Source organism: Choristoneura fumiferana, chromosome 9 (genome assembly GCF_025370935.1).
Source record: "Choristoneura fumiferana chromosome 9, NRCan_CFum_1, whole genome shotgun sequence".
In the NCBI taxonomy this organism is placed as follows: domain Eukaryota; kingdom Metazoa; phylum Arthropoda; class Insecta; order Lepidoptera; family Tortricidae; genus Choristoneura; species Choristoneura fumiferana.
The window spans coordinates 14,288,955-14,303,868 of record NC_133480.1 but is presented as its reverse complement, the minus strand read 5'-3'; the positions used below and the strand labels follow the sequence as shown (position 1 = coordinate 14,303,868).

The following is a 14,914-nucleotide window of genomic DNA, read 5'->3' as shown; positions in this document are numbered from 1 at the left end:
GTTTTTAAAAATCTCATCAAGGCACTATTTCTTACTATCTACTTATCTAACTTGTTCTTGCCAAGTTCTTCTCAACAGAGGTTTTTCGTAACCGGTGGTAGATTTTTTGTGACTTTCATAGTGTTTCATCGTTTATCATCTTCCAATCACAAGCTTCCAATCAGAATGAAAGGGCTTGGGTCGTATTTCCCACGCCGGTCCAGTGCGGACTGTGAACCTTATTATCAAAACAATACTCTTGTTTACCTCATCATGCAGTCTTCTATATCTTGTACCAACTAGTGTCGCAACCCGTCACGCCCCGCGACGTCCTCCAGGCAGTCTTGTTAAAAAACTCTTTCGCAAAACAAATCCACAGCAAAACAATCGTAACAACCAAATAAATAAAGACTACATTGCTCTGGCTGCAGCGAGGAAATTAGTTACACCCATTAGTACGATTAACCACGCTTGATGTTTAGATCAAAGAGATTTTAAGGTTTGAGTCTTGAGATGTTTGTACCAACCGTGTTTTGAAATTAGGGCTGATATTAGAAATTTGACAATTCAATTCAATTCTTGAAAGTATAGCTCCATCGATACTATCGATGATTCCGCCAATGTCGAGGTTGGAAAAGACACTATCAGTTTAGTCGTTGTTCGGTAGATAGAAATTTGACAACTCTTGGAGCGTACAATGGCTTGGACAATAACTTGTAGAACCGGTGATAGATGAGGCGCGAAGGCTTCTCGTTCCAGATACGTCAGATTTCCAAAATATTTGCAATATAATCTAAACAATTGACTTGCAAGACTAACACGGCAGTTTAGGTCTGTTGTCTACAGATTAGTTCCCAGTTAGTGTCCCCAAATAGAAAGAAAGAAAGGTTTATTTTGGCTCCATAAGTAGGTACGAAGTTCCCAATCCGCACTGGGCCCGCGTGGGAACTATGGCCCAAGCCCTCTTGATCTGAGAGGAGGCCTGTGCCCAGCAGTGGGACGTATATAGGCTGGGATGATGAAGTAGGTACCACCTAAAACTAAGACTAAAACTAGCACTAAAACTATGTTACTTGGTGACACCACAGGATACCAAAAAGGGTCTCCACTCAGCATGTGTTGCCGCACATTATGCGCAGTAACGCTGGTTTTCTTTGGAGCCCAAAATAGCCAATATAGGCAATAGGAGCTCCGTCGACCTTGGGTTATAGAATTATAATTGATGAACCAGAAAAGCACGAACGGAGACGACTAGGCGAACAGGAAATTGGAAGAACGGTGCAGAATGAATTAACGTTACATAAAAAAATCCGAACCGGATTTCATTTCTCTAATCCTAGCGGTTTTGTCCCAGTCCCGTAGTAATTTTGGTGTAAAAAGTAACCAATGTATTATTTCAGACTTCCAGCTATCTACTTTTATACCAAATTTCGTCTAAAATGGCGTGATGCCCCAAAATTTTCCATGGGATTTCCCAAAAAATATTAATTAAAATTAAAGTTGTTTTCGGGCCCAAGTTTTTCTCTAGTGGGTCAAAGTTGGAAGTCCTTACTACGCGCTACGACATATTATATACGAACGTCTAGCCTTAATTCCACAACGAAAATAGCTTACTTTAGTTTAATACCAAAATGGCATAATTAAAAATGCCAGCGCACGTGGACAGTTTTAAAGCGTCATTAATTTGAATAACGTCGATAATACTGGCATTAATGCGCTGAGGCAAATCTATTTTAAGCTAGCTTTGAAATACTTTGAATACTAATAAAGTAGTAGATTATATTTTGTGTTTGCCTTGACATTGCCTGCCGCAAATAATGTAAACTTATTTCCATAATTATTATATTCAGCTTAGCTCTATTTCTAGAATAATTGAAATGAGCATTAGGCTTCTTTGTTGTAGCAATAGTACCTAAATATTGGTAAAGGTTAACTGGAAGAGATCCCTTTAAGGGATAAGTTCGCCTTTGTACATCTTATTATCCTGTGTTCTGTTACTTTCATGTGTTTTTATGTACAATAAAGAGTTTTACAATACAATACAATGTAGAAATCATCCGGAGCGGTCTATATTTCCACTTTTTTTCAATAACAAAGTACCTATACTTCGCACCTAGACGGCGATGCGATGGCGGGATAAACTAGAATACTTCTTGAAGGACTAGTGCTTGTATGCAGTATGGATAGAGAGCATTGGAAGTATCGCGGGAGACCTTTGCTTAGTAGTGGGAAGAATAGGCTAACAATAATAATAAGTGGTATAACAATTACATGAAACGTACACTTAAACAACCTTTGCAATATTAAGGGTGATTGTAGAGCCTGTAATAAGATAAACTTAATTTTAACTTTAAACTTAACGTGATGACTGAAGGTGACAGAGAAACTTTCCTGAGAGCTATACTCCATATTTATACAATGAACTTATTCTGACCCTTTCCAACAGCGAGATGAAGAAAAAGCCAGCCTGATAGCGGAGCTGACGGCCCAGAACTCGCGGCTGACCGTGCAGCTGAAGGAGTCGTCGGCGACTGAAGCGCAGCTGATGGCCCAGCTTGAAGGGTTGAAGGATCAGTGTTCCATGAGGAAGACCAGTCTACAGGTACACTTAATGACAGTTATACTATATATAGCATATAAGAGGTTACACTTTGTCTTAAAATTAATAGGGAATATTTTGGCAGATGGTGGAGTTAGTTTTACTGAAACACCCCTATAAATAAATATTTTTAAAGATTTTTGAATTGTGTTTGTCGACGTACAATGTCATTGCGTAAAGAAGTGACTTCATCTTGATCAAAAATACAAAGAAACATTCTTGCAGAAATGTTCAAAACAAACCAATTTTGTGTCGAAAAATTCTGGAAAAATTTTGATGACCATCTGTCAGAAGTCATGCCACTCGTGAGAATTAGCACAAAATGGCGGCGCCGACAAATAAGTGAAGCTACATGTACATAAAGAAGCTAAAATGAATACAATTTTTAACCAACAGGATCACGTACACAGCTTGTCGTCTCTCAAAGCAGAGCTGGCTCTAGTGAGTGACAAGAAAGCGGAGCTGGAGCGGCGGCTGACGGGGTCGCTGCAGGATAAGGAGAGTCTGGCGCAGCAGCTGGAGGAAGCTAATGACAGAATCGCGGCGCTCGAGCGGCAGCTCAAGGAACAGGTATGACGTCTGCTGCTAGTAAGTAGTGACCCTAATGAAACAATTCCGATTTTTCAAAATTTATCCCCGATAGCGTTAACTCACAACATTTACTACGAGTAAGTACATCACAACAAAAATACAGTAAAAACATGAATAGGAGAAGAGAGAGAAATAAGAGACGTTGCGCTGTAAGCAGTGGGACTCGCGCAGTGATTGTATCTCTAAGTCATAGGAAAAGCATGTCATCATCAAGCATGCATCCATTAGCTTGTGTGGCTTGACTGTAAGTGTTAATTATGAGATTAAATAAATAAAAATAATAATAAATAAATAAACTGTTCCTAATTTACAACCGGTTATAACTCCGCTCGCACGCATGCGTCGTTTGCAAGTAATGCATTCTTCACTCCACTCATCCATTTTTTTAAAGTGAGTGTCCAATGGTTCTAGTTGGTATAAATTTTAACAGAATTACACTTATACTTAGACATAGGAGTTAACAGAGACGTTCACTAATTTGGTAATAAAATTTATAAAAGCCCTTAATGTAAAATTGACACACTATACGTAACAGGAAAACTAAATCTAAGTCAGGGATATCAATCAGCTAATTTCCATGTAACAATCAAGCTACTCTTAAAGCGTCCATTGTACTTCATGTTCATTTGTACAGCAAGTGATCTGATTACGTGAATTTATCTTGACGATCTGAAGCATACAGCGAATTCTAGCTGTCAGCTGCTGATGCAAAAGATAAGATACTGTTGATATCCTTCAAACCATTACGAAACTCAATATTGGTAATACATTTTATGTCTTACATGCTGACTGGGCTATTTGCTTTGCTACAAATCTGCTTTTCTTTACGAAATGTTTTATTTTCGTTTATATTTATGACGGAATATAGATTGTAATTTTTTTTTGCACAAAAGCAATAAGGATCAAGCTGGACACTAAGCAGATTAATCTGAAATCCTATAAGTGTCTCACCTACATTACCTTTTTCTAGTACAAAATGTTTTATCAAAACAACTGATATTTTATTACCACAGAATTTTCCGAGGACCCTTATTTTGTTGCCATTGAGATTTATCACATTTATTTACAGGATTCTACAGAACTACGTTCGATTTTGAAATCTTGCTATAAAGAACGTAGTTGACACCAAAAATGCAGATCGAATTATTTTTTCATAACTTTATAACTTCTGAACATCAAGCGCATTCAGTCCAAGATCACATAAACTTAAAGGCTATCTAAAAGACCTGATCTCCAACCAACGTTTCAGTACATTAAGCAATGACGTCATCCCCTATTTGACTGTTTGCTCTAAGACAGTTAATGTATGTTATGTTAGCAGCAGCTTTATCAGCAGGGCTACTACGAAACTCGAAGTTCGTATCGTACCGTCCCTCTCGCTCTGGTACTAAATAGTATAAGTGTCAGAGGGACCGCACGCCACGACTTCGACTTTCGAGTTTCGTAGTAGCCCTGCAGATCTGTTGCGAACTGCAGCTTGCCTTACCTTGACCGATTTTTTTATCATGGCTCTTCAAATTGCAAGACAGTAAAACAATTTCGGGTCGTGATTTTACTTGAGGAACTTTGACGTTGATTTTATTTGCAGTCTGTGATAATAGCCTCCTTGCGTCTTTATAAGAAGACTTGTAAATATCTTATTGTCCATGGTGTCTGACATTGTCTGTCGCTATGTCATTCTATCAACAACTATGTTTCTTTACCATGTCCTATTTTATTATTGAATAAAGCCAATATTCTATTTGGTCTTGTCTAAACTTGTATCAATTTATTCAATAATAATTTTTTGCGCCGCCAAAAATGACTGAAGGAAAAGAAAAGTCATCTATGTCACGCTATTTGCGCCCCGAACGGTTTGACGTGGAGCCTTCGATGATAGGTTCAGACCTCAAATGGGCGCATTGGAAATATTCATTCGAGAATTTCATCGCACGGGAAGCCGCCTCAGCAGATAAAATACTTAAGTACCAACTCCTTGTCAATCATATCTCTCCGCCAATTTACAATATTATTCAAGCAAAGACCTCCTACGACGAAGCCATCAAAACGCTCAATGATGCCTATGAAAAGCGACAAAACACCACCCTAGCACGACATATTCTAATTTCAAGGAAACAACAGCCGGGCGAGTCAGTAGCTGAGTATTCGAGAGCCCTGAACGTACTCGCTCGTGACTGCAAATTCACAGATGTCACTGCAGCCGATTACCAAAACGATGTCGTACGTTTAGCTTTCATTGCCGGGGTATCATCGCAGAAAACCAAACAAAGACTTCTAGAAAACTCCACTGACACTCTGGAGAAAACCTTGAACCTGGCTTTGTCTCTAGAATCCGCCGAAAGCACTTCGCAACTACTTACAGTGACACCTTCTACATCTGCTCATGCTAATGCTGCCTCTGAAGCTCCAGAACACTCGCCGATGACCAATTTAGCAGCTACAAACGCTCCAAACAGATCTCGACCTGATTCTTACCCTAACCAAACCAGACGACGATGTTTCTTCTGTGGTGGCAGTAATCTTCATCAGCGAAACAGATGTCCCGCGTATAACGCCGAATGTCAGCTTTGTTCCAAGAAGGGGCATTTCGCAAGCGTATGCCGTAGTTCTGGGCCCAACCTACGATCTGCTAATGCTATTGCCACAGATGACGAACAATCTCAACCTCAATCTACTTACCCTAACTTATCTAACATCTCCGCCGCTGCTCCTGCAAGCCTAAGAAAAGCAACTATACCTATTACAGTCAACGAATATCGTGCTGATGCACTTCTCGACACCGGTAGCTCAATTAGCTTTATAGACAAAACCTAGCTCGAATAATCAACCTCAAACAAAAGCCCTGCAAGCAAGCAATTACTCTAGCATCACTCAATAATGTCTCTCATGTCGACGGTCTATGCTATGCAACAATTCAAATTGGTGAACACAAGTACCAACACCAACCACTGCTCATCATCAACGATCTATGCGCAGATATCATCATCGGGCACGATGTTCTCGGGAAGCACTCGTCACTCGTACTTCAATTTGGAGGAGACAAACAACCTCTCAAAGTCTGCAACGTTTTAGAAGCGTCAGTCCCGCCAGCATCAGTTTTCACCAACCTCTCGCCAGACATAAAGCCTATTGCTATACGCTCAAGACGGCATTCTCAAGAAGACCAAGACTTCATATCAAACGAATTAAACAACCTACTTAGGGATAAAGTAATCGAACCCAGTATCTCGCCATGGAGGGCACAAGTACTCGTTGCTGGCGGAGGCCATCACCGTAAGCGCCTCGTCATCGACTACTCGCAAACAATCAACAGATTTACAGACCTAGACGCTTACCCTCTCCCGAGCATTGATTCTATCATAACAAAAGTGGCAAAATACAACGTTTACAGTCAAATCGATCTCAAAAGTGCTTACCACCAAGTCCCAATCTTACCGAAAGAAAAAGTTTACACTGCATTCGAAGCTTGTGGTAATCTCTACCAGTTTACAAGAATACCGTTTGGCGTAACGAATGGAGTGGCGGCCTTTCATAGAACCTTACAATACATAATTGACACTGAAAAACTTAAAGGTACCTTCGCTTACCTTGACGACGTAACTGTCTGCGGTAAGGACAAATCCGACCATGACAAAAATCTTGAAATGTTCATGAAGGCCGCTGAAAAATACAAACTAACCTTAAACATGAACAAATGCACATTTGAATCAGAGTCAATCAACTTGCTTGGATATACTATCGCCCACAACGTTATAAAGCCGGACAAGTCTCGATTGGAACCGCTAACGAATCTTCCTATCCCCACTGATACTGCTACACTGAAGAGAGCGCTCGGTCTCTTCGCCCACTATTCAAAGTGGGTCAACAACTTTTCTACGAAAATCAGACCTTTAATCGAAGTCACTTTTCCATTATCTCAAGAAGCTATCACTGCCTTTCAAAACCTTAAAACTGATATATCGAAATCGGCATTAGCAGGAATCGACGACAGTGAAATATTTTCAGTTGAGACAGACGCTTCCGATTTTGCCATCGCAGCGACCCTATCACAAAAGGGTCGTCCTGTCGCATTCTTCTCTCGTTCTCTCAATGACTCTGAGAAAAGGCAACCTTCGATTGAGAAAGAGGCCTGCGCCATAGTCGAAGCTTTGCGAAAATGGAGACATTTCCTGATAGCAAGACATTTCTTACTCATTACAGATCAGCAATCTGTCGCATACATGTTCAATCAAACACACTCTAACAAAATAAAGAACGAAAAGATCGAAAGGTGGCGGTTGGAGCTCTCGTGTTTCAAATATGATATAGTCTACCGACCTGGGAAACATAACTTCGCCGCGGACGCACTTTCACGAGTATGCATGCAAATAAATACTGCCGCTTCTAACTCTAAACTAGTGGAACTACACCGAAATCTCTGCCATCCAGGGGTCACGCGCATGGTTCATTGGGTCAGATCAAAGAACCTACCGTACTCCGTAGAGGATGTAAAACGAATGACGGCCGCATGCCCAACTTGTGCGGAAATAAAACCACGTTACATGAAACATCAAGGACATCTTATCAAAGCGACAGCCGCTTTTGAAAGATTAAACATTGATTTTAAGGGACCAATACCATCTAGCACCCAGAACCGATACATACTGACAATAATTGATGAGTTTAGTCGTTTTCCCTTCGCTTATGCGTGTAAGGATGTATCTTCTCGAACGGTAATCAATTGTCTCGAAGACTTGTTCTCCACTTTTGGTACTCCAGCGTACATCCACTCCGACAGGGGTACATCTTTCTTATCAGACGAACTTAGACAATTCTTGTCTTCTGTCGGGATATCATGCAGCCGCACTACGCCTTACAATCCCCAGGGAAATGGACAGGTTGAACGTCTCAACGGCACACTGTGGCGAACGATCCAACTAAACCTCAAATCAAACAATGACGATATAGTAAACTGGGAAAAGGCACTGCTACCGGCGCTGCACTCTATAAGATCTCTCCTGTGTACGAGCACTAACACAACGCCGCATGAGCGCATGTTCAATCACCCACGCCGTTCGCAAAACGGACAATCTTTGCCGACTTGGCTACATTCGCCTGGACCGGTATTTATGAAAAGGCACGTAAGAAGCTCCAAGTATGACCCCGCTGTACAGGAAGTCCAATTGTTGCAGAGTAATCCAGAATACTCCTTTATAAGACTGCCTGATGGGCGAGAGACAACAGTCTCCAATAGATCGTTAGCTCCAGCACCACGAGCTGTTGACGATGACCTTTTAGATGACGAACTTGACGATAACCAATCCGAAGAAATCTCTGCCATTCAAGACCCGCCTGCCAACATCGATCCGAATGCAGGAATCAGCCAACTTCGGCGTTCAGGCAGAGATCGCAGACCTCCAGCCTTCATGCATGACTACGTCTCTTCGTAGAGGGGCGAATGTGATAATAGCCTCCTTGCGTCTTTATAAGAAGACTTGTAAATATCTTATTGTCCATGGTGTCTGACATTGTCTGTCGCTATGTCATTCTATCAACAACTATGTTTCTTTACCATGTCCTATTTTATTATTGAATAAAGCCAATATTCTATTTGGTCTTGTCTAAACTTGTATCACAGTCTTCGTTCTACTCGTATGTTTAACGATTTATTTGATTAGCGCGAGTCAAAGTTCAGTTAAAACGTGATGTTTCTACCTACACTATTTCCGCGACGGGCTTAGTCTATATTAACACGTTGGATATTATCGTTAAACGGGCTCATTTCTTATTGTGAATGTTGTAGGCCAGCGGTTCTCTCAGTTTTTTGGTGACGGAACCCTATTTCCAAACTGTATATTTGTCGAAGCCCTAAAATAAGCAAAACCAACTAATTTAATGGGAGGTTGTACTTTGCCACCTTACGGTATACGTTAAGTTACCTATTTTAACTATTTCCAGTCTTTTTGCGGAAGCAGAATCTTCATGGAGCCCCAGGGCTCCACGGACCACACTTTGAGAATGGCTGTTATATATATAGGCTAAAAGTAGGTTAAAAGTGAAATCGACATCTTCCTCACACTATATCTACATATCATGAAAAGTTACAAGTGATAGTACATACCTATAATATTTTAGATCCATAAACCTAATAAGTTACAGATGATCGATGGAACGCCACTATGTAAATCAATTTGCATAATTTTTCTGTGCACAGTTTTGACGTTCGGCATTGTAATTAGTAACAACAAATGACTTAAGCAATCATTCCCAGGAACACCTATACCAAAACACCCTGAAAGAACTGGAGCGTCTCCAGCGATCCCACGATACCCTGGCTGAACGCATCGGCAGCCCTGAAGCAACCGATGCCACTGACCCCGCCCGGTCCCTCCACGCTGAGATGGAGACGGAACCTGAAGAAGAAGAGGGGTGGCTAAGGAGCGAGGCTGTTCAGGTCTACAAGCAGCTGAGGACACTCGCGCTGCAGCTGAATACGGGGCATGATGATGATTCAGGTAAGAATTGTAATACTTAAGATAATTTTTAAATAGGTACTAATTATTTCTTCAATGATTATTCAAAATTCTTTTCACTAAACGGACGCAGAGAAGCCTGCCACTGGGATTAAGTTGGTAGTTTTAAGAGAGTACAAGAGAGGAAAATGAGTAAGCGAGTTTAACCCTGTCTATATCACAACGAGACGCTCTATATTTTTGTTTTCCCCGTAAGTTTTCTTTCAACTAGTGATCGCTGCTGCTTTTAGCGTAGATCATATAGCATGTGTGTTGCCATCTCATAGATATAAGGGAGAATAGAATGTCTTTTAATTACTGGGAATTACCTCGGCTCTCTTAGGAGCCGCTTTTCGTAGAGCTGGAATAGAGTCGCGCAGAATGGCAGAGTCAAATTAGTTAAAATCCACATCACATATTCTCATTGAGAGGAGAACTCACGGGGAGAGCCTAACCCTGACCGGAATACAACAGATCAAGCAAATTTTCATTTGTTGTCAGTTCAGTATAGATTTTAATAATATTGGAAATATATACTTAGGTTTTGACGTCCCTTACATTATTTCTGCATACACACCCTCCACAGCTAATTATCAATGTACACGAGTAAACCTCGTGATTACACATTGTCTTAGTCTCAGTGTGCGTGACTGACGGTACGCCTGCGACTGAGGACACCTTCGAGCTACGCACACATAGACTTGTCGTAGTCGTACGGATACGTTTAAAACTGCAATTATAAAATGTGGAGTGGCGCGCCTTCGTGAGTTTGGTCCCAAAAATGACGCTCAGTTAGTTTGTTACTTTATTGATTCTAGCAAAGGCGATATCGATATCATTCATTTCCTATTTCACCTACTCGTATCAAAGAAATTGAAAGCTGTTCCGATTTCGTTGTATTTGGGCCGTAGCCCCGTTAACGAGTTCTCGTTCATCACGCCACCATCGACAGTAACACACTTCTGACACGTTAACATTACGTATAATGGATAGTGTTAGTATTTTGTAATACGGTATTTGACAACTCCTGATTTTGCCATATCTTAATTTTATTATGAAAATATAGATAAACAGATAGTGTTGAGCGAAGAGAAAATTTAAATCGGTTGAAAATTGGATTTATAGTGATTTTTTGAAAAATCTATATACCTGTCTCTTTCTCAAACGCTTTTCTCTATGCAGCAAGTATGGCGGTACTGGCGTGTGACGTCACATGCCAGTATGTCTTTCTCTGTCTAATCTTGAATTTCAAACCTTTATAACTTTGTTATTTGTAAAGGTAGCTTAAAAATTGTTTTTCTATTCGATAACAGGCATTGTGTAGTTTTAATTTATAAAACATATACAAAATAGTCAAATACCGTATTGTGCAGTTGCGGGGTTTGTATGTGTCGGAACTGTGCTATCACTAACAAAATTACTGGTAGTGTTGGCAACAGTTTGAAGTGATCACAGAATTAATTGACCGATCGAGCGTGAAGTGCGTCTGCCTCTCAGATGTTAACTAACCTAACCAACATAAAGTTGGAAAACCCACGATATTGTGACTTCAAAGTTCAATATCTTAAAAACGGCTGAACCGATTTAGATAAAACATGTCTAAGAACCATCGCTAGAAAACCTCTTTCAAATAAAAAAACCGCATTCAAATTGGTCCACCCGTTAAGAGCTACGGTGCCACAGACATACAGACAGACACACATACATATCGGTCAAACTAATAACACCCCTCTTTTTTTGTCGGAGGTTAAAAATGGTTCCGTTTACCCGGTGTTCTGTTCTCTTCGACAGGTCAAACTTAATGAACTATAAACAATTCCCTCATCAGCGACTTTACGTTGGCTACGTTGATGCAACAAAATTGTGTGTTCATGCAGCTCCTTCAGTTAATACAGTGTGGAGGCGGCTCCACACAATATGGTCAAATTTGTCACCCGGGTACCGTAAAATTTTCCCGGGACCCAATTGCATAACTTACAAGCTAATAGTATCGATTTTGTATTGAAATCCACCAATACTATTTGCTTGTAATTTGATATGCAATTGGGCCCAGGTTTGATATTTATATGGTTTTGTTTTATCGTCTAAGTTTTTTTTTTAATAGAGGAGAAATACGAGTATAAGGAATAGAAATGTCACGCGAGCTAAAAACGCTAGGCATATGGGCGCCTCGGTATTTTCCTTTCGATTAATAACTTTTTTGTTAAATTACACAAAAAAAGTTCATCATCATCATCATATCAGCCGTAGGACGTCCGCCGTAAGACGTCCGCCCTAGGACGTCCACTGTTGGACATAGGTCTCCGCCACAAATAGGCCTTCCCAAATAATGTTAATTAGTTACATCGCCCAAAGACTGAGCCTTGCAGTGCAACGAGGCAACGCCGCTAGCGTCTTAGGCACAATGCCCCGCGCTGCGCTGCCTTTGGATGAGGAAGCCCGTTTTAGTTAATTTTATATGTTTTTTTATTTTTATTTTTATGTAAAAATTCATTGTTTTTCCCCCTGCACAACGCAAGCCAGCATTAAATGTGCTGAGTTGGGATCATTTGGCGTGAATTTCTAGCCTTGTTACACTTTGCTCCAGTTTTTGCTGTAAATCTTGTGATGTCACAAGTAAATATTTAAGTTCGACGGTTTTCTAAGTTTTTGTGGCAACACGGCAGCATCAATTTGATAATACCTGAAGATTCTGCTTTGGAAAACTCCAGTTGAAAATCCAACGAATGCCTCCTTCCTCATATGCAACTCGCAACGCGGGTCTAATCATGGTCAAAAAGTAAATCCCATAGCATCGATGAGGCTGCTTGCTATGCTAGCATTGCAGAACGCAATACAAAGCGATTTGCAATTGACAGAACCTTGATTATCAGAGAATCGAATATATGCAAATACATTTTTTAATTAATTCATTCCACATTTTTGATTTTCATTAAATTTTTATTGAATAATCGAGAAAAACTACCTAACAAAAATGCAACGTTGCCAGCTCAGCAGGTATAAACGCTCTTAATTACACTTACACATAATATTTTTCAACCGAAATACGAAATGTAGACTATATTTAGCTACAGTAAACTGGTATACCAGCCTATAGACTTGTAAATTTTTCAACTAATCAACTTAGAAAAAGGACCATAGTCTCATAAACATAGGTACTCTGCATTGCATGTTTTTTTATTACAACCAATTCGTTTTTTTTTCCTTTTGCAAGCTTTTGTCGATCATCAACAGGGTTCGATCCCCAGTTGGGGCAGATATTAGTATGAAATTGGTTTTCGAGTCTGGGGTGTTTACCTAATATGTATTTCAGTATGTATCTATGTATTTAAGTATGATTGTCCGTTGTCTAGTACCCATAAGACAAGCTTTGCTTACTTTGGGACTAGGTCAATTGTCAAATAAATATCTTGTGATGTGGCATTTATTGTTCTCTTCTAATGTATAAAATTCTCGTGTCACAGTGTTTGTAACGATTTGACCGATTGTTATGATTTTTTTTCAATATATTCCGGAGGTCTGAGAATAGGACGTACCTAAACTATTTTATCTACATGCATATCATAACTTCCCTATTATATGTTCAGAAACGACTATCAAATGGCCATTATTAAGAAACCTGGTATCTGCGGGTGCATCTTAATGTTCACATTAAAGTACAGTGCATCTTAATGTTTACATTAAAGTATCGGTACCTAATACTTTCTTTAACAATGTATATCTGTACATATTGTAGAAAACTTATGACATACATGTAGATAATAATTATTATTCAAGTCAAAGTCAAAGTCAAAGTCAAATTCAAAGTCAAAATACAGGCCATATCTGAACATATTATAGAAACTTATGATATGCATGTAGATGAAGTTATGTATGCGGCTATACATAATTAGGCATTAAAACACTCGTGTGATCTTATTATGAAACGCCTTCGGCTCGTTTCATAAAAACACACTCGTACTTTAATGCCTCTCATTATGCACCAGCCACATAAATAACTATTTCATACTCCTACACGGCCGGCGTCGCGGACACAGCAAGTTATTTATTATAATTTGACGTAATTTTTCCACGTCAAACTTATCGGTAGGTAATTTATTGTCTGTGTGGTGTGGTGCAGGTCCTTTAAGTTAGGCTTACATTTTACCAGAAAAGAAATATAGGTATGTTTTCAAGGCATATCTACGTACCGTGACGTGCCTTGTTAGTTTGAACAGTTGGTTCATTGTATTTTGTTTCAAGTATGTATCTCATTGTGTCAGATATTGATTTAGTGCTGTACCATTGAGTAATGAAATGATATTACCTCTACAATCGCAAGCAAGAAAAATGCAATTAAAACCGGCCCACCAGGTCTTTACAATTACATAAGAAGACAAGGAAACCACATCACTCGTAAATACAAAACTACAACTGTAATTAAATTTTCTACTAATTGACTTCAAATGCAGAGTTGTAATCATCTATTTTTTAATACCTAAGTATTATTTTTATATAAAGCCCGAAGAATTGCGAAACTGAAGTGGTAGTGGGCGGAGCACATCGCTCGCAGGACTGATGGCCGATTGGGTCAGAAGGTCTCCAACAAGATGGAGCGACGACCTGATTAAGATCGCGGGATCGCGTTGGATGCGGAAAGCACAAGACCGGTCTAAGTGGAGAGCCTTGGGGAGGCTTATGTCCAGCAGTGGCCGTCTTTCGGCTGACATGATGATGATGATGATTTATATTTTTTTATCTCCTAAGTCTCTTCTCTCTTGACAGAGTGGTGGTCGGATGAGGATCAGTTCAGTAGTGAACCTTCATGACGACTGTCTTGGGAAAATGGTCTGAGTGGAATGAAATGGTGTGGTGAGGACTTTAATTCATGAGCCACCATGGATCCATTTCTCAGTAAACGTCATAGTGACATCGCATTAATTAACAAGGAAAATCGTAATGACTTTTCCTTTGAAAATGTTCCATGGTGGCATAGGCGTACGATTTCGTAGACCCCGCGTAGATCCCGCGTGGGAACTACGGCCCAAGCCATCTCATTCAGAGAGGAGGCCTGTGCCCAGCAGTGGAACACCATCCCACCCCTATAATCCAATTCAGATAGCAATGAAAAATACTTAAATCCTTCAAACAACAGCTATAAAATCTGAACTTTTGTTATGGAGATTTAAGTTGGATAGCATGACAATAAACTGTTTCGGTGCCGAATTTTCCAAAGAGCCAGGTTACGTCAAACACCACCACGGCAAATTCCTTG

At 40.0% G+C, this 14,914-nt stretch overlaps 1 protein-coding gene across 1 annotated transcript in view; it reads left to right on the top strand.

Annotated features, from left to right (window-relative positions):
- The window catches only part of LOC141431378 (bicaudal D-related protein homolog), a 161,185-nt gene that overhangs the window by 119,835 nt on the left and 26,436 nt on the right, over positions 1-14,914 (top strand). Inside the window, exons 3-5 of the mRNA XM_074092549.1 lie at positions 2,426-2,581; positions 2,975-3,148; positions 9,420-9,663. Coding sequence (XP_073948650.1) covers positions 2,426-2,581; positions 2,975-3,148; positions 9,420-9,663 — 574 coding nt within the window. The remainder of the gene's footprint in view (positions 1-2,425; positions 2,582-2,974; positions 3,149-9,419; positions 9,664-14,914) is intronic.